Consider the following 26556-nt stretch of genomic DNA (forward strand, 5'->3'; position numbering starts at 1 on the left):
AAATGAGGAGGGGGGGGGGCATCATGGTAATGACACTGTACTCGTAGTCCAATGATCCAGACTAGAGAAGATGGATTCAGTGACCCCCATTGTTGGAATTTAAGTTCAATTAATAAGATCTGGAATTGAAAGCTAGTCTCAGTAATGATAACTATGAAATAACATTAGTTGTTGCAAAAATCATTTGGTTTAGTTTTTACAGGAGTCTGTTATCTTTACTTGGTTTATGCAGCAATATTGTAGACTTTTAACCGCCTTTTGACATGATCACAGAAGCCAAGTAAGTCAGTATTGCTGACAAGAATTTCAAAAGTCTTGCCATTTTTGACGGTCTCAACAATAATCCTTATTTCCTTGGCATAACAAATAATTTTTCCAAGCTACTATCAGTTCTGAGGAAAGGTCAGTGCAGATGAAACATTTCTCTGCACAGATGCTGTCAGACCTGCTGAGGTTTTCTAGCAACTTCTGTTTTTGTTTCTTATTTCCTTGGGTCCTGGTTTAAACTCAGGTTGCTTGTGAAGGTGACAAATTTGAACTGGGAGTTGAGTCACAGCCTATCTATACTTGGGCATGAAATGGCAAACCTGGTTGACACACATTGATCCAAATTTAACTGTGAGATCACACAGAGAAAAAACCTGTAGGCTGAGTGATTTGGGTACTTCACACCAGGATAGTGTCCTGGTCTTGTACGCTGAGGCACAGTCATATTACAGCAGATGAAGAAGCTACTTAACTTACTTAGAAAATTCTCATAAGATGCAGTAGGTAAGGCTGGCAAAAGATTAACTGAGGAGAAGCCATGAATGTAGAGGAAGAGAGATTCTGAGCACAAAACAATTCAGTGAATAAAAAAAAACAGTTAAATATAAAACAATATCAAGTTAGACAGAACTATAATATATAGTTAGGATGCATTTTTATTTCATAAAATATTGTTTTGAATCAATATAAAACCTCGTTTACAGATTTTTCAGCTTTAAACAATGAGCGCAAAGCCACTTTAAAAAATATACAGTCCATCTAGTAGAATTGCACTCTTTTAAACCCCTAAAGTTCATGTAAGACAACTGTTGATAAAGCAGTCATACTAATACACAAATAAAGATATTTTTACAACAGTATTTTACAGATTATTGTGCACCAAAATTCTTTTTGAAACACAAGCAGGTTGGTGTAAAATTCTCAATTTAATAGGTGTTACCTTTAAATGATTTTTTCATTGATAATTAGATACTTTTGTAGATTTAAAATTGAATCAGTGAGAAGTGTAGAGTTGAATTGGTGAAATTGTAATGCTAGAATATGCTAGTTTAAAGAACCCATTTGCGATACCAAAGTCTGTCTTTACATAACATTCATTACCGTTTTCAAAAAAAGAGTGAACTCACTGCATCACCAAATAGATGTTAGCAATTTGAAAACATAACAAAACAATGAAAATAAATAAGGATGGGACGGCTTAGTTAGAGGCTTGATTGTTCTTATTTATTTTACACTGTGAAATTGGAGCTCTTGTGGTGCAGTGGTAGTATCCCTACCTTGGGCCAGAAGATCTGGATTCAAGTACCACGTGCTCCAGAAAATGTAACACACCTGAACAGTTTGATTGAAAAATATGTACATTATGAAATCTGGTGCTGTTTGTTGAGATCTATGTTACATTTCCCAAAGGTAGACAAATAAGCTACTGACTATCCTCATATTGTACTTGCATGATTCTAGGAGCACCTGAATAGGTATGCAAATTAAACTAAAGTGGAAGTTTAATAGGGGATTTCAATAGTTACAAATTTTAGGGAAAGAAAATAGTGTCAGAGAAAAATAAATTCAATCCAGATATTGACATTCATATATCTTTCTCCCATCAGTAAGTCCAGTAACATTTATAATAACAAATTATTAAAATAATTTGCGCATATTGAATACATTGTTCATTATATTAGCACGTTGAAACTGTCCATTCCAAACAGGATATTATCAAAACAACAGGGCATACTAGGGCAAACAAAGGGTGGAAATTCAAATACTTGAAAGACAGTTAAGTAGCATCCACAGAGAAAGAATCAAAAGTTAATTTTTCAGAGCAATAATCAGGTAAAATAAATCAGAACTGATGAAAAGTAATTGACCCAAAACATTAACTTTTTCTTACTACACAGATGCTGCCAAACAAAATGATCGTTTTTTTTATTTCAGATTTAGAGCAATCTGTAGTGTTTTGGTTTTATATTAGTCTGGAATGTGAATTCTTTCAAACAGAGTCAGGCATTAAGCTTTATATAAGATTCCAGATAAATATTTCAGATTAAAGGTGCAACTATTTAATCTGTACACTGACTTATTTCACCATGATTTGGTTTAAAAAGGGAACTAATCTTATTCAGTTTCTAACATGACTTGATTCATTACAAGACATATAGCTCCTCGTGGTCACTTCAGCTTTGCTAAATTTAGTTTCTTGTTAATATGGATTAAAATGCACAAGTTTAAACCATATTTACGTTGCTGTAAAAGCTAACGTGAAACAAACACCATAAATTTTATAAAGAAAGATTGAATTGAGCTAATTACATTTTAGGAGCTCAGCTTACCGGAATTTTGAATCCTACATTTACACGATGCATCTTATCCTTTGCAAATGCACTGAGATATATTGCTGCATGCAAGCCTCAATATTTATATACTTTTTGAATTAATGACAATATGCAGAACAGGAGTAGGCCGTTCAGCCCCTTGAGTTTGTTCTGTCATTCATTTAGCTCATGGTTGATGATTACCTCATCACTATTTAGAGAAAATCTTGATAAGTGCAGTGGGCAGAAATAGTTATGGTTACACAGTTTTGAAACTGTATTTTATCATTTACTTTTGCTAAGTTCTGGAATCTCCTCCCTAAACCTCTCCAACTGTTCATCCACTTTTTAGAAGCTAAGTAAACCTGACCTCTGACTAAAATTTTGTTCATCTGCCTTAACGTGTCAAATCAGTCTGATAACATTCCTGTAAAGCACTTCGTGATATTAATATGGTAAAACACTACATAATGCAAGTTATTGCTTTCTCAGTATTGAATGCACCTATTGAATTGTTGAACTTCGTAGATCTTTACAGAAGTTCTGCTGCCTTAAGGATTGCAGCAGTTTAATAAATAAAAACTATTACGGTAACAAGAAATGGGCATGAAATGTGATCTTGCCAGCACAAATAAATTCAAAATGTTTTGACATCTTTATAAAAAATGGTTTCCGAGATAGAAAGGATTGCATAACAAAGGATCTGGTACTACTGCCACCTACAGGGAATCAATCTAATGGCATAGCTTGAGGTGCAAAGAAAACTGTTAGAAATTCAATTAATTGTAGATATTAAAGGGCTGGTTATTTATTCATTCCTTTGGATCCACAAGTTATTGTTAGTGATTCACAAATGACGTGAAATTGTACACATGGTTTTTGGTGTGTGATTATGCACGAGGTTCCCATTCCTTTCTTTTAATGGTGACATTAACCTATTTGTCATAATACCTTTTGCATTACAAGCTAATAGCATGGAGCATAATTCCACCCCATTAGTTTTACTTGTCTTTTTAGGTTCACTCCTGACAGGCAGGTTGGAATCACTAATGTCACTTTAGTTAGGTAGCTTGCATAATGCATAATATTGCCTTCAGGACATAACTGAATGGCTGGATAAATGTCTGGAAAGAAGGTGAACAGCTAGTGTTTGTGGTTCTTGTGGGAACCAATGATATGGAGAGGGACAGCTTGGAGGTCTTGCAGGACTTATTTTATCATGATTTAGTTTAAAAAGGAAACAAATCTTACTCAGTTTCGAACAAGACTTGATTCATAACAAGACATAACAACAGCTCCTTGCGATCACTTGATATGGATTAAAATACAAGAGTTTAAACCATATTTACCTTGCTGTAAAAGCTAACTTGAAACAAACACCATAAATTTTATAAAGAATGACTGAATTGAGCTAATTACATTTTGGGAGCTCAGCTTACTGATATTTTGAATTCTGCATTTAAGTGATGCATCTTGTCAGGAGTTAGGGAGTAGGTTCAAACATAAGACCTCCAGGGTAGTAATGTCAGAAACACATCTGCGCCATTAGCTTCACCATTTAAGCAAAGACAGATCAGAAGGTAAATGCGTGGATTGATGGATGGTGTAGAAGAGAGGGGTTTAGATTTTTAGGACGTTGGGAACACTTCTGGGAAAGGAGAAAGCTGTTCAAAAGTGATGGGCTTCAACACAGCTGAAATGGAAGTAATCTCCTGGCTGAGACAGTAAATAGGATAGTGGGGGTGGATTCAAAATTGTAAGGCAGTGGAGTGGGTTGTTCTATGGGTCTAGCTTTGGAAGTGCCAGACAGGGTAAAAGAGAGATGGAGAACTAGGAAAAGGAAGTAAGGGAAGGTTTTGAAAGTTTATAGTAAACAAAGAAATGGTTACCTCCCACTGGGGATGAAAGAGATACGGACAGGACTAAATTGTATGCAAATGCATGGACTGTAGTGAACAAAATTGGGGAATTGGAAGTAGAAGTTGCTCTATGGGGATATGACATAGTAGCACTAACAGAAACGTGACCCAAGCCAGAAAAGGTCTGGATACTTAACATTCCAGGTTATAAGATTTTTTTTTAGTAGAAGCAAGGTAGGTAAAAAAGGAGGAAGCGTAGTAGTGTTGGTCAAAGATATTGCCCTTCAACAAGATGCTGTTCCTGAATGAAAATCTATATATAGTTGGAGGAGCAAAACAGGAAGGCAGTGGTGACCTTGTTGCGTATTTATTTATAGACTTTCAAATAGTGGGAAGTACAAGAGAGCACTTGTAGGCAGATTATGGAAATCGGCAAGTAGGGTTGTGATAATTGGTGATTTCAATTACTCTAGGGTAGACTGGAACAAAGCGAGAGTATGCAGCATGGAAGGGGAGAAATTCCTGAAATGTGTACAGGAGAACTTTCTGGAACAGTACATTTCCAGTCATTTTAGGGAGGAAGCTGTGCAGGATCTGGTCCTAGGAAATGAGGCAGGTCAAATGGAGAATGTCAAAGTGGGGGCCACTTGGGAAATAGAGATCATTATATAGTAAGTTTCAGTATTAAATTAGAAAAGGATAAACATCAAGGATTAAGACCCCAGACTAGAAAAGGACATATTGCAGGGGTCTAAAAGTTGAACTTAAGATGATGATTGGAAACACCTTTTAATGGATTTAACAGTGAATTCCAGGTTAAGGAAGGTTAAGAAGAAGCATGAGGAAAGGATGGCAGGCTGCACTAAAGCAAATTTTAAAATGTTTTCAAACATATTAATAGTAAAACGATTAGTGAAGGATAGGAATAAGCAGGGTAAACTCACTGAAGCAAAGGGTATGGCAAAGGTACTAAATGGTACTTTGCTCTGTCTTTACCAAATCTGAAAATGGTGATAATGGGGCAGTTGAAAATATGCAAATGTGATGGTATTGTTTAAGAAATGTACAAACCCATGGAACTACAGACCTGAGATAATGGGAACTGCAGATGCTGGAGAATTCCAAAATAATAAAATGTGAGGCTGGATGAACACAGCAGGCCAAGCAGCATCTCAGGAGCACAAAAGCTGACGTTTCGGGCCTAGACCCTTCATCCAAACTACAGACCTGTCAGCTAGACATAAATAGTTGGAAAACTGATGGAAGCCGTAATATGGGATAAGATAAATATATACTTAGACCATATAAGTTCATACTAGACAGTAAAAATAGTTTTGTTAAGGGAAGGTCATGTCTGACAAATTTAATTGAGTTATTTGATGAAGTTTCATAGGTAGTGGATAAGGGTAGTGCTGTGGATGTTGTCTTTGGACTTTCAGAAAGAATTTGATATGGTACTTGGAGAGACAATAGTACAACTTTAATAGAAGGACAGGGACTTCAAGGTGCAGGGGCATATTTCTCTGAAGGTAGACAGGCAAGTGGAAATAATTGCTAGGAAGGCATAAAGGATCATTGGGGTAATAGATAGAGACAATGAGTATAAAAATTGCGAAGTGATGCTACTCCTCTACAAATCTTTGGTCAGACCATATTTGGAATAACACGTTCAGTTCTAAGCACCTTATTTAAGGAAGGATGTTATAGTCCTGGAGCAAGTGCAAAGGAGAAGATTAAGAGGTGATCTCCTTGAATGTTCAAAATGATGAACAATTTTGACAGGGTAAAGAAGAATATTCTGTTTCTACTCGTTGGTATGTCAGTAATTAGTGGTCACAATTTCAAGATTTTCAGCAAGAGAGGTAAGAGTGAGATGAGGAGAAACTTGTTTATCCAGCAAGTTGTTGGAATGTGCTGCCTAGGAGAGTGGTGCTGGCAGATTCAACAGGAGGTTTCAAAAGAGAGCTGGATATACATTTGAAAGTGATGAACTTAGAGTGCTTTGGAGATAAGGCTGGAGAAAGGGTAGCTCTTTTGGGAACTGGCACAGGTGTGATGGGCTAAATGGCCCCCCTTCTGTATTGCAAAATTCTATGATTCTATTCGTTACAACCAGTTCTTGGGGCTGGATTTTCATGGAGCCAGGGAAGCTTTTGAAACATTGTGGGCGGAATCCAGATGCTTGAGTCCTGATTGCTGATAGAGGAAATTTGCTGGGGTATGATTCACTTTGGAAGGAAAACCAAACTCAGCAGGGTCACTTGAATTCAATGTTGAGTTAGAATAGATCCCATTTGGCTTATTCAAAGGCCTTAGTTCACAGTGTGAGAGTCGTAAATTGATTAAGATATAAATGTTCCTTAAGAATGAATGAAGTCTGAAGAACTACTATGACTTTAAAATAAATGAAATCCCTGCTAAATGTTAAAACAAAATCAGCAACATTGACAGCTACAATTTGATTAATTGACAAGCCATCTGCTGCACCTTCTTTCTTTATAAAGAAGAGCAGCATCTGGTTGTGTGGTTTCAATAGAACTCTTCATTGGCATTTTGTCAAGGGAGAGCATCTGTCATTATGAATGCTTGACTGTATTTCAGAAGCTATATTTATCTCTGTGGGAGGTCAGGGTTCAGTTTGATTGATGTTTAAGAGGCTAAGAAAAGATTAATTGTCCTTGATGTGATGTCTGAATAGAACATTTTTAAACTACTTGAGATTTTAAAGTTTTGAATGGGTTTCTAGAACGTGAGTGCTTTCACTATCAAGTTTGTAGAAATGAGAACTATATTATATTGTTTGAAGTTTTTGTTTATCTCTAGATGTTTCCTGCGATCTGCCCAGGGTGGATGCTGGGCCAGCCAAGATTGAGTTGGCATGGAGGGTATGAAAGGCCATAAGTTTGTGACAGCAGTGATAGTTAGAGGACCTCACATGTTATTAAAAAAAAATTCTTAGAACATTACAGCACAGTACAGGCCCTTCGGCCCTCGATGTTGTGCCGACCTGTCATATCGATCTCAAGCCCATCTAACCTACACTATTGGACAAAATTCCAGACAAGCAAAATGGGACTTCTCAACAATCTACTCCAACACTCATCTACTCCTATAGTCTCCTATGCTCTGCTTTCAGGATTAGAGGCCCACCTATCTTCTATTCCTGCTTGTCATGGAGTGAAAATTACTCTTTTTAGGGTATATTTAACTGAGGTAGGTCAAGAGGGCTGGGACATTTCCCAACTAATGTTGATAGCAACAGCTTGGTCTTGATGTCACACTGTCATTAGCCAGTTTGAAGGACGAGCCAGGGAAAAGGTGGTCATGTCATGCTAATCTAAACTCCCGATCAGCTTTTGAAGCACCACAGATCACTGTCTCTCGAGCCTTAATTTGAGAACCATAGAATAGAAGTACCCCATTGCTTATAGACATTTGCTAATGAAAAACAGCCTTTGCTCCTTATGGACACGAAGACAGGTTTTCTGTTGGGGGGGGCCCTAATCAAATTAACTGGGTGCAAACAGCTGACAATATACTGCCTATTAGAATAAATACGTGGAGGATTGTAGGCAGCTGGCACAGCACTATGTAAAAAATGCTTCCATCTCACCAAGTTCTTTTGCTGGCTTCCTCAAGGGGAAAACTGCCCCGCTGTTCTGAAATATATTGAACAACTAGTTTTAATACAGGGGGCTCTTGTATTGTTTGAAACTTGATGCACAAAATGACTGCCTATGCATGATGATTACTTCACACACAGAGATACTGCTGAAGAGACCCTGTGAATTGGAATAATTGGAGTTACAGAGCATAACATTTCCTGGTTGAGAATGCATGCTCCAAGATTTGTTAGTTCCTATGATCAAGGATGAATGAGTGCCAAGGGACAAGCAGCTTCCCTGAGCTTCACACTTCTAACCAGTGGAATCACAGTGCTCTAGGGCTAGTGTTACGCACAAAGGGGTTGGCGGAATGTTATTTGATGGTAATTACTGGTTCCTTTGCCTGCATAACAAAGTCCCAATCTTGTACTTGGCTGATATTTAAAATCCAAATAATGACCACTGTCCTTTGGATGTGTGCAAGTAAGCAGAATTGCATTGGTACAAAGTGTTGTCAATAAACTGCTTGGCAGTAAACAAGGTAAACTTCAGCAGTGTACGCAGGCGGTCCTTTTGCTTTGGATTCTCAACCTTATTATAGACATCTTTCTACAGAGAAAGTATCCACTTCATTTCAGACAATGCATTTCCCAGAAACTTGATTTGAAGATTTTTAAGCATGGTAATGAGTGCATGCAAGTATCAAGGGGGAGCTTTCCAAATGTAAATCCTCTGTGTTGGATTATTTGAACATCAATAGATCTCCAATTTCTGCTTTGGAATACAACAGAAGATTCTGAAATCTTTTTTCCCTGAGCCTTTTTCTTCTCACAGATTTATTGTAATAAAAAGGCCTTTGATTCTGGAAGATACACAATTCTGCTATAATCTGTCTTATTATTTTGCCAATTCTCACTTCTTGAAGAAAAACATTGACAGAGATAATTTTGATGGAATTTGAGGGTTTTCATTTCACTTTGGCATAATGATGTTATTGGTTGTGTTCCAATGCATCGAACAAACCTCAATCATGAAACTGTTTTAATTTTCCGAATCACGAGCTGGACAGGTCCTTCAGGGACAGATTTGATAATGTTCCAAGCATCATAGTGCATGAAACCATGCAGGAACTTTCCATTGATTGCCAGCAATTCATCCCCAACATTGATCTTTCCAGATTGTTCAGAAACACCACCTGCAGGTTACAACAGGTAAAATATAATGTGAATTAAGCCATGAAATTCAGCACTACTGACAAATCTGTTTGTTTTTAAGGCGCTTTATGCTTTTTTTGCTTCAGAGGGAGTGCAGCCAGAACAGGAACAAAAACCATGTAAAATGTGACATTACAGGGAATAGAAGAGTACTAATCTCAAATTGTACATCATGCTTTGACATGATTAGACAAAGAGAACATCGAATGCACAAATAAAAATCACATAAAAATGTAACCCATTTTAATATATCTCACTCCTAAAAATAAACACAGTTCTCTTAAGTTTGGTTGAAACTTTTTTGATCACTGACCTCATTCCTGACAGTTCCCTTGTGTTGGTCTAAACCTGTTGGTCTATAACCTGGTGTCTTGTGACTTCTGACTTTGTCTAGCCCATCCAACAGTGGCACCTCAACATCATTTTTGCTGGTGAGCGGAAAACATGGGACATATTGATGGACAACAACTTGTGCCTTCCAATCTCAGGCACACAGTATTGTTGGGTGACCATTGTTTGCCTGGTCGGTATCTTACTCTGTGTCTGACACCCATCCTGCAGGTTGTGAACACAATGTTCAGCCTGACCATTATTGCTGGTTACAGTTCACTATCACTAAGTAAGGTACTGACTCACGTATTCCCCCTTACACCCACTTCACATAACAGACCATCCATTTGCTATCAGCAATTGGCTGCCATAGATCTCCTTGTTGGGTTTCTCTTTATTTTGCTTTTTGCCTAATAATTTGTTTATCTCTCCAATACATTCTTTTCAAAACCAGCTCAGTTTAAATTAATTGTTTCAGCCATTAGTACTTAACAGATATTTTGATCAAACTGTTCAGATGTGTCACATCATATCTCTGGAGCAGGTGGAACTTGAACATGTGTCTTCTAGCTTAAATGTAGGAACACTACCATTGTACTGCAAGAACCTTCTCCTTTCATGCACACATTTAAATGACTGCAATCAGTTTCAGCAGTAGCCTTTTGTGTACATTTAGCACAGATTTATAACACACACCATGGGCAAGGGAGACGGTGCTCAGGCCCTAAAATTGGTGTGGAACTGTGCTTACATTTTACTGAAGCAGGCAAGTTTAGACACTGAAAAAAATAACAGGTTAGACCTGTTAGATTGCAGTATTCTAAGCGTTTGATTTATTGTTAAAAAATTCGCTGAAGATCCTTCGACAGTGCCAAATCCAGACCCACTACAAATCTTGAAGGACAAGGACAGCAGATACATGAGAAGACCAGCACCTGCAATTTCCTCTCCAAGCCATTTATCATCCTGACTAGGAAATATATCACTGTTCAATCAGTGCCAAGGGCGAAATCCCAGAACTTCCTCACTAACAGCATTATGGGTCTCCCTGTAACCCATGGACTGCAGGTTCAAGAATGCATCTCATTACCAACTTCTCAGCCCATGGAGCCGACACCCATGAACGAAGGCCAGTTTTCTGGCAAGGCCTGAGGTTATCAGTTCTATAGAAAGTGAAATAGCAAATATTTCAGTTTTTAATTGATTTAATTCATGGACAACACTGAGTTAATGACTTCTAAATATGCAGAGCCAGATAGGGTAGCAGGTGTGGGTGAGATGGGCAGAAGAATTGCAAGGCTTATCATCAATACTGATTCTGCAAGATAAAGCTGTGACATATTTATCTTAGCATAAAATAACTTACAGGTTGGAGATTGCTCCTCACATTCAGATGGGCCTGTGGCAGTTACATTAACTGCTATAAAAGGAGCTGGCTATTATTACACATATTCAAGTTCCACCTGCTCCAGACATATGATATGATACATCTGAACAGTTTGATCAAAACAGTTGTAAGTACTAATGGCTGAAACAATTTATTTAATCTTAGCTGGTTTTATACAAAATTATTATTTAGAAAACCTCAATCAACACACTTTTGTTTTTGCTTTGATTGAATTTATTAAGGAAGGCTTCTGTATATATGCGCATTTTTAGTGGGAATACTTACCTTGAAATATTCGCTTAATGTACAGAGGTCTGTCTCCATTGATCGAAGCCTTCCCACCATCTAGGCTGAATCCTAAGCCAGCAGACGTCTTCAGCAGCTCAACAGTGATGGCCCCTCTAAGGTCCACATTCACATCTGTAATATCTAAGACAAATGTAACTTTAACTTGGCACATAGTACTTGTATTATTGCTACCTCTAAAACGTCACTCGACTTTGCCTTTTTCAGCAGCTACTAAAGGCCTTATTTGTGCCTTTGTTACCTGGAGCCTTAACTTTCTCAGTGTAATAAAGTGGATCTAGCCCGAAAATACCCAGATCCCATGACAGAATGAAAATTTAAATAAAACTATTCTGTAAACTTTCAAAGCACTGCCATCCATACAGCAAAATTAGACATCAAGCCACAAAAGGCAATATTAAGGCAGGTATTTAAAGGTTTGGCCAACAAAGTAGGTTTTCAGAAGTATCTTAAAGGAAGAAACAACAATAGAGAGGCAGAGAAGTTTAGAAAGAGTACTCCAGAGCTGGGGCTTAGGCAGCTGAAGTCACGATCACCTAAAGAGAAGTGATTAAAATTACAAAGGTGAAGCTTGATTACATGAGTCCATATATCTTCAGGACTGTGGGGCTGATACAGGGAGAAGTGAGGCCATGGAGGAATGTGAAAATATCAAATTGAAATCAATTTGTAATCAATCAAAATATCAATTGAAATTGAATTTCAAATTTAAATGTTAACGTTGAGATGTTGCTTGACCCGGATCCAATGCAGATCTGACCAAAAGGGTGACAGGTTGTCACAACATAGTGGGAGATCAGCAAAATAGTCAGATCTAGTAGTAATGAAATCACAGATGAGGATTTCAGCAGCAGTTGAGCTGTAGCAAGGGCATGGGGGTGGAAATAGCATATTTCAGTGATGGTTGGAAGTTTATAACAGACGCAAATATAAAACTAAGATTGCAAACAAGTTCAGTCTCTGACAGTTGCTAGAGAGAAATCTAGAATCTATTGTGGGGAGTGAAGTTTGCAGTGGGGATTGAGAACGATGACTTCAGTCTTCCCAATGTTTAGCTGGAGGACATTTCTGCTCATCCACAGCTTGAAGTTGGACAGAGGAGAACTTTGGCCTGGCAATGACCTCCTACAACCTCTTCCATCAGGCAGAAGATACAGAATTCTGAACACACACACACACACACACACACACGAGAGGTTCAGGAACAGCTTCTTTTTTGTTGTTATTAGACTGTTGAATGGACTCTAGCCTCAAATAATATAGCCTGCAATGTTATCTGTATGCCTCCAAGTCTTTTTGATGTGTACTGACTGTGATCTGCCTGTACTGCTCGTTAACAAAGCTTTTCACTGTATTAGAGGATGCGTGACAATAAAATCAGTCAATCGATCAGTGAATGAATAGCAAGATAATCTGCTTCTTGTGGTTTTGGTTGAGGGACGAACGTTGACCGTAACATTAAGAGAACTCCTTGCTCATCTTCAAATTGTGCAATGAGATATGATTAAAAAAAACTATCTGAATTAAAACTAATCAAATAAGATTTTCAATGATATCAATGAAGAGGCTGCATGGATAATGGCACAATGTTTTCGTTGGCAATTAAATCAGCTTAGGACTGCTCAAAACAGATTTAAGCATTAATTCTGCTTAAAGCATTACTTTCCAACAAACTTTCCTTGTGGCACAATGATAGCCTGTCTGACTCCAGCTCAGAAGGCTCCGTGGTAAGATCACGTCAGGCCCATGGTGTTTGGTGGCAGCAAAATGCTCCTGATTTATATTAGGACATAGAACAATACAGCGCAGAACAGGCCCTTCAGCCCTCGGTGTTGTGCTGAGCTGTGAACTACTCTAAGCCCAGCCCCCTCAACTATGCCATCATCATCCATACACTTATCCAAGGACTGTTTAAATGCCCCTAATATGGCTGAGTTGACTACATTGGCAGCAGGGCATTCCACGCCCTTACCACTCTCTGAGTAAAGAACCTGCCTCTGACATCTGTTTTAAATCTATCACCCCTCAATTTGCAACTATGCCCCCTCGTACAAGCCAACATCATCATCCGAGGAAAAAGACTCTCACTGTCCACCCTATCTAATCCTCTGATCATCTTGGATCAGAGCTTGTTGTCTGGGGATGCTGCTTGACCCTGTTTCCCCTGTTCAGCAGCTTTTAAGTATATGTGATATTTTCCTATCAGTTTTGGGGGTCAGTTAGCTCAGTTGGTTGGTTGGTTGGTTTGCAGGTTTGCAATGCAGCATGATTCTGGTTGGCTGGGTTCAATTCCCCCACCAGCTGAGATAACCATGAAGGTCCTTGCTTGAAGGTGTAGTATCTCGGGTTAAACTTGGCACCAGTCATTTGTGTGATGAGACAGCATCTCTATGATCCTCTGGAGGTACAGTGGCTTTACTTACTTTATACACCTCAGTGGTTAGCACTGCTGCTTCACAGCACCAGAGACTTCGGTTCAATTCCACCCTCAGGTGACTGTCATTGTGGAGTTGCACATTCTCCTAGTGTCTGTGTGGGTTTCCTCCCACAGTCCAAAGGTGTGCAAGTTAGGTGGATTGGCCATGCTAAATTGCCCGTGGTGTCCAGGGATGTTTAAGTTAGGTGGACGAGACATGGGAAATGGTAAGCGGATAGGTTTGAGTGGGATGCTCTTTGGAGGATTGGTGTGGACTTGTTGGGCCGAAGGGCCTGTTTCACTCTAGGGATTCTATGAAATGGAAAGAGACTAAGGCATTCAAAAAAGGGAATAAAATAAATATAGGCAACCATGTTCTTTTAGTCTCAATATTATTGCATGCAAAATAATGGAATGCATTAATAAGAATGAAATTAAGTATCTATGCAACATTAGCATGGATTCAGAAGAGGAATTATCTATCCTCCTAAATACATTTGAAGAAATATCCCAAGTTCACATTGTGTTGGTCATGGCAGGGTAGACTAAGAATTGGAGTCGCACCATTTTTAGGTGTGGGGATCACGATGCACAATAAGCCAGTGATTTGTCAAGCTGAGGGAAGCAGCACAAAAACTTCATACTGTCTGTGTATTGATGTGACTGCAAAATGTCTAACAGTGTGAAACAGTTGGAAGGGTAGGAATCTGCATGGCCAGAACACTGCTAGATGCCCTTCTCAAAGGCAAGTGCACTCAGGCTACAGTAACTCATAGAACTATATCAGGATTGAAAGAAGGAGACTGCAAATGGACTAAAAGACTAGAGAGCGTGCTCTCAGGAATGCAATGCAAAGCTTAGTTTGAGAGGTCACAAGACGTTCCCTCTTAAAGGAATTGAATCTGGTGACTTTGGAGGTCACTTTCCAGAGCCTGGGCCCGAGTAGCTGACTGCAGTTCTGGAAAAGATTCAATGACCTCACATTGGTCTGTACACACATCTCTTTCATAAGACACTACCAACTTTTCTCACTGGTCTATGTATCACATGCTCATTAGCAATAAGGTGTCAGATCAAACACTCAGATGGCCCATCTCACCATCGCATATTTAACCAAATTTGCCATCCTCATACTCCCTGCATGTTCCACATATCTTGAACTATTCAGCTAAGGCAGGCATATCACACAAATACATTATAAAGCAGTCACTGATGTTCTTTCTTTTCTTTAGCAGGATGATTTTTCACAGTACCACAGAGATATAATTTGTAAAATCATGAGCTTATATACTATGGAAAACATATCAGACAACTACAAACCTGGAGGGCCAACCTCCTTAGCAGATCAGGCAGTTGTTTTATAACACCATTAGTTTACTTCATTGTGTTCCTGATGGTAGTATAGTTTTCAGTGTAAGCACACTGTCCATATCAGTGGTGGAGGGAACTCTTGAGCCAAATCTAAGGCAGAGGCAGGCCTTGCCATCTAAGAGCCAGTGTTCGGGATATCACAGTGGCTCAAAGATAATGGGCATAGCTGACTGGCCCAGGATTCATGTATCATGCTTGCTGCCAGGGTACCATGATATCTAGATAAAATCTGCACTTTCATGGAGAGGTATGTCCTGTAAATGTGGTACATCTCACACAGTATATGTGGGGTCCATGAGCAGTCAGTCCATGGTTTCCTACTCCATTCAGCACAATTGGAAATTGCATTAGCCTGGGCAGTGCCATATGGTCACTCCTTGTATTTCTCTCTGGTTGGATGGAAGATGATAAATTTCAGTTTCCTGGCCTATAGGTTCTCTGGCACCTCCTGATTCAGAGCAGCACTGTGAATTATGAAAGACTGGCAGTGCCACCTGCTCCTGCCTGCAAGGAGCTGCTGATTTAAAAATTGAAGCCACATTAATCTTCACACCCACTGGCAGTGCAACATTGTCCTGTTGTCAGCATGCTGATCCAATTGTAGAAAGTAATGCAGTTCAGTGTCTATCTCCTTGGTGAAGCATGCTTGCCTTGGGTTGTTGGGGAAGTGAAGAAATGCTCTCTGAAAACACTTTGTACGTACAGCCCGCTATTAAAAATTCTCCCCTCTCTCTCTCTGTGCACAACTTGCCCTTTCTGCTGAATAATCCATTTCCAAGCCATAATTCAGTCCAAGATGGACTATAACTATATGCTCTATTTTTGGTAATAGTACTACTTCCCATGGAATCCAAAAGTGTTTCCAAACTGTTCCAATCACACACAACCCAGAAATTCAAATGCACCTAAATTAACTTTGGTTAGCATCTGGATGAGCACTTAAAATACCATGTCATAGTAGGCTACAGACCAAGTGCAGGTAAATGGGATTTGTGTAGTTTGGTGTTTGTTGGGCAGCATAGACATGGTGGGCCAAAGGACTTGTTTCTATCGTGTATGACTCTATGACTTCATCTGGAATGAATGGGGTGTCTCTTGTGAAGCACGTTCAGCTAAGTAAAGGAAAGGTCACTATAGTCCCAGAGGACAACAAGGGCTGCTCTCTCATAAGAGAGAGATGACTAGTGGTAGTTTAACCTGAGGACGCCAGACCTCAGATGAAGGGAGAAGCTGAGGAGGAGGGGTCATTATGGTGTCTCCCTGCATCCTGATCCTCCCTGATGTCTCTCTGCTTCGTAAATGAGCTCAGCTCGCTGAACTAACTGACCCCCAGATTAACTTTTAGCTAGGAGTGACTAATGCAAAGCATTAACAGAATGTACAAGGAAATCTTCTTCAGAATTGAGTTCATACTGAGACCTGATAGACTCCTACCTGTTCCTAGTGTTTCTGTAGTATCATTTCTTCCCACTGTGAGATGGTTTCCTTTAGAAAGTGATAAATCTGGCTTGGAAGAAATTTCTTCCTGTTCCTTTCCTTTTTTAATGACAATGATGGCCTGTTTATGTAAGCGGGCCCGGTGAAGTGCATTCAGCACATCTACATGTGTTGTGCCTATTACAGACATTCCATTGATAGAAAGGATGTAGTCTCCCCGCTGAATGGTACCTTCTTGAGCTGCCACACCTCTTGAAAATACTCTGTGAATCTGCAGGATAAAAGAAAGTGTTTGAAAGGAACAACTTTCCTCTGCAATATATTTAACAAAAATGTACCATACTGATTATTTGCAGCATATTTAAGTAATACTTTCAAAAGTAAAAATTTACTACTAACGTTTCCATGAGATGTTGAATTGTTGTAATTTGAGTTTTTGGTTCTTTTTAAAAAATTATTGTGTTAAATTTAATCTTTTGACTCCCCCACAGGCTTGATCCACACTGCAAAATAACTTGGTTAGCTCTGCCTTTCTAAACTCTCCTTAGGGAAATGTAAAATAATTAATAGAAAAAAAAACTACATGGAAAAGTAGATCAGACATTTAACACTAACAGAGTTCAGTTTTGGGCAAAGTCATATACCACTAATATTAATGGATGAATAATATCAAACTGGTCAATCATCACAATCAAGAAATGTTTCACCACTTCTGCATATTGTAATAACTGTCACTTCCTGAGATCATATAGAAAACTCTGCCTTCATCTTTACAGAAGAGAAATAACATTGTTAATTTTAATTAACTGATAATGGGTGTTGGGGTATGTTATGGAATTGATCAAAAAACTGATGTTCAACAAATGACTCATTTACTTAGGTCAGAAAGGAAACTGTTGTATTGACTTTCTTTTTCTTGCTCCTTCCATCAATCTGTGTCTGTCTCTCATCACATACATTTTAAACACTCTGGTCTCTATTAATGTGTATACGACTTCTTGCTTTTTTTGGTGGGGATTTTCCATCCTCTGTCCTGTTAGCTTTTCTTTATGGGACAGAATGTTATACTCTCTTGCCAGCAAATTTGCAGGTGGGGCCCCACAAAATCTCCTGACAGATTCTCCCAGCATCTTCCCATCTGCTCCTACGCCAATCTTATGGTGGCCCACTGTCCCTTGCCTAAATTGAAGCCTTCATGTGCCCAGTGATTAGTCATCTGTGGGCTTCCTGGGTCTCACTTTCAGCTTCAGTTCAGGAAAAGGGGCAGAGGGGAAGGGAAGGTGCAGAAGGCACGGAGGACAGAGGGGGGAGGGGGCAGGGTCAAAGATCAGTAGTTCACTCTGCTGAAATGGGGTGTCTCCCTCTCTATTCCCACTCTCTCCATGAGGCTGTAATCATATCTCCCATCTGAAATATCCAGCGGTGTCCACACAATGTCTTTTATTCTTTACTGTTTTCCTCAATTTGTAGCATTATCTTTTCTAGACATCTGGCAAGTGGAGTCCACCTGAATCTTAAACCAAATTTACTCACATGCCAACTGGAAACTGCCTACACGCTTTCAGTGTATAGAAAAAACAAAGTGAATATTTTCATTTTAAAATGCTGGCATTTGGCTTTGCTCATCACTTCAGGAGTCGGTCTGTCTTTGTTCCTGTAAAATTTTCCTTAGGCCCTGCACTGATCACAGTCTGGTATCTGTCTCATTTCTATCAGTTCATGTCAGCCTGATTTCCCTTTCCAATCCATTTTGTTTTCTCCCCCTTTAACTGCCATTCAGTTCTGGTCCATTAATTTTTTTTTATGTGCCCACTCTCTTAACACTGTGCCCCTACAATGTCTCATGTTTTATTTCACATGAAATACATGAATAAATTATCTTCACAGTGCAATTCATTTACTTCCTGCCAATTTTTGGATATGTTAATCAACAGAATATAACTCTGCAGGTGTTCCTCATGTGGAAACCTATTTTCACACTATTCACACATTATTGATTTTATACTCGTGTGTTACAGCCTGTAGTTATCTAAGTATCAACCTGGGGTGACATGGTGGCTCAGTGGTTAGCACTGCAGCCTCACAGCGCCAGGGACCCAGGTTCGATTCCAGCCTCGGGTAACTGTGTGGAGTTGGCACATTCTCCCTGTGTCTGCGCGGGTTTCCTCCGGGTGCTCCAGTTTCCTACCACAGTCCAAAGATGTGCAGGCTAGGTGGATCAGCCATGCTAAATTGTGCGTAGTGTTCAGGGGTGTGTGGCTTATAGGGGGAATGGGGTTGGGTGTGGACTTGTTGGGCCGAAGGGCCTGTTCCCACACTGTAGGTAATCTAATCTAAACCTGAAGTCTCTCTCTCTCATCTGGGCTGAAATTGATGAGGTGTGGACAGTTTGACTCCCACCACTTCTGCAGAAAGGTTTGGCAGTGAGTGACATACTCAGAACAAGCCCGCTCTGTAGCCATATCATGCTGTGGGAGGGTTCAACTACTTGTTTGTTTCAATTAGATTACCTTTCATTCTTCTAAACTCTGCAGAATATAGTCCCAGTCAACCAGACCTCTCCTCATAGGACAATTCTGTCATTCCAGGCACCAGTTTGGTGAAATAAAACAAAGAAATGCAGATGCTGGTGATCTGAAACAAAAACAAAAATTGCTGGAGAAACTCAGCAGGCCTGGCAGCATCTACGGGAGAAAACAAATTTAACATTTCCAGTTCAGTGATTCCTCATTGCACTCCCATTTTGGAAAATGGATCGTCCATTCATCCAGTATCTCTAAAAGTACTTTTCTTAAACATTCTGGGATGTAGATAAGCAGATCCAGAAGAAATTACTAATTTCTCCTATACTACTCTTCTACTAATGCTAATTTCCTTCAGCTCCTCTTTTGAGTTAGGTACTTGGATCTCTAATATTCCTGTGATTTATTTTTAATCTTTCTCTTTGAGGACAAATATTTGTTTAGTTTCTTTGTCATTTCCTTACTCTCCATTATCCAACTCTCTTTTCTTAATGTGTAGTGGGCTCATATTTATCTTTTCTTATCATTTTAAATACTTATGAAAGCTTTTAATCGGTTTTGCTTGTTCTTGCTAGTCTACTTTCATATTCGATTTCCTCTTTCTTTATCCAGATCTTCATCCACTTTTGTTAATTCTGAAATGCTTTCAATCCCCAGCCTTACTACATTGTTGGCAATTTCAGAAACTCCACCTTTTTTTTAGATTAAATTCCCTACAGTATGGAAACAGGCCCTTCGGCCCTACAAGTCCACACCGCCCGTTGCAGCATCCCACCCAGACCCCCAGGGGTATAGACAGGGTGGATAGCAAAAAGCTTTTTCCCAGAGTGGGGGACTCAATTACTAGGGGTCATGAGTTCAAAGTGAGAGGAGGCAAGTTTAAGGGAGATATGCATGGAAAGTTCTTTACACAGAGGGTGGTGGGTGCCTGGAGCGTGTTGCCAGCGGAGGTCGTAGACGCAGACATGTTAGTGTCTTTTAAGATCTATTTGGACAGTACATGGATGGGCAGGGAGCAAATGGACACAGACCGTTAGAAAATAGATGACAGGTTAGACAGAGGATCTTGATCGGTGCAGGCTTGGAGGGCCGAAGGGCCTGTTCCTGTGCTGTAATTTTCTTTGTTCTTTGTTCTTACCTGAGGCATGGTGACCCTCAGGTTAAACCACCTCCAGTCATCCCCCTCTAATGAGAGAGTGGCCCTATGATCTGGTAAGACTCTGGTGACTTGACCTTTTACTAGCCAATGATTAACAGCTTCAGGAGCTGCTTAACTCTCTGATACCACCTTCTGTTGTCCTTTTACAGGTTAGTGAATCTAACCCTGAGCCAGTTTGTGCTAATTCTTCTCTTTTGCCACAGCAGCAAAAAATATTGTGTGTATGAGAACTCTGAAGTGAACTGGGGACAGAAGGCTGGCAAAGATCTGATTTAGCTCACCTTTCTGACAAAGACTGTGGTCCAACTGGGAGCCCACTGTTGCACATCGACTACATCCAACACTTTTACCACTCCTTCCTTCACCCTGGTCACCTCTTCCAGCTGTCACTTCTACGTCCCTGGAGAGCCCCACTCATGAGGCCAGAGCTGCAAGCCATTACCTTGCACCTTCCCTCAGTCACCACTGACTTTTCTCTATCACCCTCTGCCTTCCCTTCATCTTTCTAGCTCTGCCTTCTGAGATCTTCCAGCCATCCACTGCCATCCTCGATCATCCTACAGCTGTTCCATTTATTGGGATACTCTGTCCAGCATCACATACCATCCATCCACCATTCTAAGCTCTCCCAACCTCAACATTGTCCTGCCCCGATCACTCTTGATCTCTCTTCTATTGGACAACGTGAAAAATGATACAACACCAAGTTATGGTCCAACAGGTTTATTAAAAAAAACTACCTTTCAGAGTGTTGTTCCTTCCTTGGGTGTAGTGAGAGAGGAGGTATCAAGATACAGAATTTCTATGTAAAAGATCAAAGGACGATACAACTGAAGTGACTATCGACTAAACCCAAAATAGAACATAAAACAATACAGCGCAGAACAGGCCCTTCGGCCCTCGATGTTGCGCCGACCTGTGAACTAATCGAAGCCCATCCCCCTACACTATCCCATCATTATCCATATGCTTATCCAAGGACTGTCTAAATGCCCATAATGTGGCTGAGTTAACTACATTGGCAGGCAGGGCGTTCCACGCCCTTACCACTCACTGAGTAAAGAACCTCCCTCTGACATCTGTCTTAAATCTATCACCTCTCAATTTGTAGCTACGCTCCCTCGTACAAGCTGAAGTCATCATCCTCGGAAAAAGGGTCTCACTGCCAACCCTATCTAATCCTCTGATCATCTTGTATGTCTCTATTAAATCCCCTCTAAGCCTTCTTCTCTCCAATGAGAACAGCCCAAGTCCCTCAGCCTTTCTTCATAGGGCTTGCGTTCCAGACCAGGCAACATCCTGGTAAATCTCCTCTGCTCCTTTTCCAATGCTTCCACATCTTTCCTGTAATGGGGCGACCAGAACTGCATACAATATTCCAAATGAGGCCGCACTAGCGTTTTGTACAGTTGCAGCATGACATCGCGGCTCCGGAACTCAATCCCGCTACCAATTAAACCTAACACACCGTAAGCCTTCTTAACAGCACTATCAACCTGGGTGGCAACTTTCAGGGATCTATGTACATGGACACCAAGATCCCTCTGCACATCCACACTACCAAGAATCTTTCCATTGACCCGGTATTCTGCCTTCCTATTATTCCTCCTAAAGTGAACCACCTCACATTTATCCATATTAAACGCCATTTGCCACCTTTCGGCCCAATTCTGCAGGCTGACTCCTTCCTGTTTAGGATTACCCCCCTCCTTCCTGTTTAGGTTTATCCAACATATTTGCATCAGATTATGAACTTTTGATCTATTATGTATAAATTCTGTGTCTTGATACATCCTCTCTCGCTACACCCGAGGAAGGAGCAATACTCTGAAAGGTAGTTTTTTCAAATAAACCTGTTGGACTATAAACTGGTGTCATGTGATTTTTGACCTTACCCAAACCAGTCTAACACCAGCACTTCCACATCATCTCTTCTACTCTGCTTAAGCTGCTTCCAGTACAGGCTGACTTTCTATCTGTTTATCCAGTTCCCTCTGTCTGTTGTCTATGCCTTTTATTTAGGCCAGCACAACCCTACTTCCCTTATCCTGCTGTCTAGATAGCCACCATCCAACCATAATGCATCAGCTCAGCCTCCTTTCCCTTGGTCTAATAAAGTTCACCACCCAAAGCTGCTGATCTAGTGGCAAAAGTACAATTTGATCTGGTGAAACTTTGCTTTAATTGGCATGCACAACATGCTGATGCATTCAAAATAAGTTCTTGCCATTTGCCATGGATCCACAATCTACCTTAAATCCATCACCTAATGAATTCCCAACCTTAACCCTGCTGTTGGGAAGCTGCTGCTTCTCCTCCCGCACAGTTAAATGCCACTGGCAGCCTCATTCTCTGCTCTTGGGAGCTTCTACAGTTTTCACCCGCTGTTCCATTCACAGCAATATATTTGTAATCCTGCAGATGGCGCCAGCTGACATTTCCATTGCATTAGATAATATTGATGAGAACCTTACATGCTAGCTGTTTTGCGAGACAAGAACCAAGGATCAAATGATTCGAACCACACGACTGTCAATAGTTTGCAATAAATGTAAATAGAGTTTTCATGATACTTACAGTAACAGATTTATGCTCCTGGTCCACCCCTCCTGCAATACTGAAACCTAGTCCAGCACCTTCATCTTTGGTCAACACAATGACATAAATGTCTTCTTTATTCTGTTCTCATAAATTGAAGAAAAATAGTGCTCACTTAATTCTGCATTACAAACAATAGTATTTTCTCATATTATCAGCACGTCCTACTCAAAATCCCACATAATCAATTCAAAGAAGTGCTCTGTGACTAAACCCCACATTTTCTTTGATATTATTTGTTTAAAAGTCTGGTGAAAAAGTTCTCAAGTCTGAAAAGTCATCTGCAGAGCTACAAAATGAACTGAAGAAAACCTGCCAGTAGGAAGAATGGTGTTGGATGAAAATTTAATATTTGGAAGGAAACCTGGGACATATTTAAGTAAGACTGAAAAAATGAGAACTGACATGGAAGTTAATTATCAGTTATGCCCGTAGGATCAGATTAATGACATGCCTGGGAGGATTTTGTCAGACTCTTACCACACCTCCAAGAGCAGATTGCCAGCACCACTCTGAGCTAGTTCTGTCCGAAAGTCCTAAAAACTAGATGGGTCAGTGGCAGGTGGCAAGGGAATTACCAAGCGGGATAATGTACTTGACCTCAGCCTCATCAGCCACCTACAGCAGAGGCATCTGTCTATGTATCAGGAAGCGTGAACATCGCACAGTTCATTCATTCTCATCAGAAATAGTTCTAACTCCTACCTGCAGCACTGTATATAGTTTCTCTTCAGGTACTGATCTAATTCTCATTCGCAAGTCTTGAAGTGAACTCATCTCCACCACACTCGGGCAATGCCTTCTAGTTCCTAACCACGTACTAATTTGTAAGAATTTTTTTCATGTCTTTGTTGCATTTTCTGCCTTTAATCTTAAACCCATGTCCTCAAATTCCTGATCTTTCTACCAGTGATAACAATTTTCATCAGGATGTTGCCTGGGGTGATAAATCTCAATTATGAGGAGAGACTGGATAGGCTGGATTTGGTTTCTTTGGAGTGGAAGATGTCTTTTTGAGGTATACAGAATTATGAGAGGCACAGACAGTGTAGAATCCTTTCCCCATGGCACTGGTGTCTAAGATCAGAAGACATAAGTTTAAGGTCAGGAGTAAGTGGTTTAAAGGAGATGTGATGAAAAAAAAACTTTTTTCACGTAGAATGTGCAGCCTGCAAGGGTGATATTACTCTTGCAATATTTAAGAAGCATCTGGGTGATGCCAGGTTACTCTAGATTATGGACCAATTGCAGGTAAGTGGGATTAACGTAGTTGGTGTTTATTGGTGAAGGGCCTGTTTCTGTGTTGTATGATTCTGTACTGTAGCATCTAATTCCTGGAGCATTTCATGTAAATCTTTTCTGCACCCTCTCCAATGGCACTACATTCAATCTCGAGTGTGATGTTCATAGTAGGACACAACATTCCAGTTGTAGCCTATATAAAGCTTCATAAAGTTTCACTATAACTACTTGGTTTAGCATTCTATTTTTTTATTTATAAAGTCCAGGCTCCTTTATGGATTTTTACTGCTTTCACAACCTGCCCCGTTACATTCAATGATTTCTGTGGATTTATGTCAGTTCTCTATATCCTTGCACTCCATTTAGCTTTGTACCCTTTATACTGACTTATCTCAGCCTTTCTGGTAAAATATATCACTGGGCACTTCACTATATTATATGTCATTGTCATGTGTCCACCCATTCTACCAGCCTATAAGCATTACTCTCTTCACTGTTAACAATACTTCCACATTTCATATTATATGCCTATTTTAAATTGTGCCACACCTATCTCCATCTCAGTCATTAATATGCATCAAGAAGGGTAATGATCCTCATAGTGATGTATGGGGTCCCCCACTGCATCATTTATTCCAGTAGGAAATTCAAATGCTCAGCACATTAAGCTAATGTTTAATAATTAGATATTTAAACCCTTTGTTGTGTTGCTCCCTCTATAAATGTGACCTTAGCATAATTCATTTCAAGAGCTGAGACAGAAACTCATAAACAATGAGGTCTGACAAGAAAAGTAAACAATCTTGAGAAGATTTGTAGCTCAGGTTGAGGTTCTGGATGTGAGTTTGCTCGCTGAGCTGGAAGGTTAGTTTTCAGACGTTTTGTCACCATTCTAGGTAACATCATCAGTGAGCCTCCAACGAAGCGCTGGTGTTATGTCCCGCTTTCTATTTATCTGGTTAGGTTTCCTTGGGTTGGTGATGTCATTTCCTTTTCTTTTTCTCAGGGGATGGTAGATTGGCTCCAAGTCAATGTGTTTGTTGATGGAATTCCGGTTGGAATGCCATGCTTCTAGGAATTCTCGTGCATGTCTCTGTTTGGCTTGTCCTAGGATGGAGGTGTTGTCCCAATCAAAGTGGTGTCCTTCCTTATCTGTATGTAAGGATACGAGTGATAGTGGGTCACGTCGTTTTGTGGCTAGTTGATGTTCATCTATCCTGGTGGCTAGCTTCCTGCCAGTTTGTCCAATGTAGTGTTTGTCACAGTTCTTGCAAGGTATTTTGTAGATAACGTTCGTTTTATTTGTTGTCTGTATAGGGTCTTTCAAGTTCATTAGCTGCTGTTTTACACTAAAAAGACATCTGTCTTTTTAATGATAATGGCCTAATAATCGATTGATTAATTCCATGGGTTTATTTAAATCAGGAAATAAAATCTATTGCAAGCCACGATGCAGACATTACAGAAAACCTGCTGAGTAGCGTGTGCAGGTTGCAGACACATAGCCAAGCATGCCAACTGCTAGGAAGTGTTACCACAATATATATCCAAAGCACATGGAGATCTTAAAAATGAGATTTCCCAAAGGCAAAGTACACATAAAAAAGCACGCAAATCCCATGAAAGAAAAAAATATCAAAGCCATTCCCGAAGTAGTACTGCTGCTGGAAATAGCAGACAAACCCCTTCTAAAACGCTTACATGAGAAATGATTTAGTCCCATCACGTAGGTGTCATCTATTCTATCATCTTGACAGAAAATGAATTTACAGCATCACCATGCTATTAGCATCTTTTATAAATATACCTGCCCTTTCAGATACTCATTGGAAAATCTCAGTTTAAGTCTTCATGTTAATCAGGCACTGTTCACACAAATTGGTTTTACAATCATATTTGGTTACACTTAGTTTAAGATAAGGAAATGAGAGATTTAGAACAACAGGTCAGAAAGTGAAATAGATGCGGGACTTCAATCAGTGACCTGGACTCGATCTAGTTAAAGTGATCTGATGAAAATCTCATTTAATGTTGAGGTGAAATTCATTGGGAATATTCAATTGTTTCACAGTTACAGGGATCCACAGCAATGAAATGAATTACTTTAGTCACTTCATTGAGATTTCACTTGAGTAGCAATAGCAGAGAACAATTGTTCAAGAGATAATAGGAACTGCAGATGTTGGAGAATCCGAGATAACAAGGTGCAGAGCTGGATGAACACAGCAGGCCAAGCAGCATCTTAGGAGCAGGAAAGCTGACGTTCCGGGCCTAGACCACCATCTGACACTCTCGATCACAGAGACTACTATTCAGCCCGTCAACACTCCACTCACACCATTTGTACGGTCTTTTGATCTCTCTGCCTATAAATTCTGTCCCTGTGTCGGCTAATTCCTAAGAATGGATTGTTTTGAGAACTGAACTAGGCATGGAAAATATTATTGCATGCCCACAGATCTCAAAATAGGACACAAAGGTACTGAAATTAGTCACTGGTGGCAACAAGTCTATTCTATAATCTAGGTGGT

At 39.9% G+C, this 26556-nt stretch overlaps 1 protein-coding gene across 1 annotated transcript in view; it reads right to left on the bottom strand.

Moving 5' to 3' along the window:
- Positions 1-921: 921 nt before the first annotated feature.
- The window catches only part of pdzd2 (PDZ domain containing 2), a 422227-nt gene continuing 396592 nt past the window's right edge, over positions 922-26556 (bottom strand). The window contains exons 23-26 of the mRNA XM_048530010.2: positions 22763-22864; positions 16502-16775; positions 11260-11403; positions 922-9238 (exon numbers count right to left, since the gene is read on the bottom strand). Coding sequence (XP_048385967.2) covers positions 9072-9238; positions 11260-11403; positions 16502-16775; positions 22763-22864 — 687 coding nt within the window. The 3' untranslated portion in view covers positions 922-9071. The remainder of the gene's footprint in view (positions 9239-11259; positions 11404-16501; positions 16776-22762; positions 22865-26556) is intronic.

The sequence above is a fragment of the Stegostoma tigrinum genome, chromosome 1 (genome assembly GCF_030684315.1).
Source record: "Stegostoma tigrinum isolate sSteTig4 chromosome 1, sSteTig4.hap1, whole genome shotgun sequence".
NCBI lineage: Eukaryota > Metazoa > Chordata > Chondrichthyes > Orectolobiformes > Stegostomatidae > Stegostoma > Stegostoma tigrinum.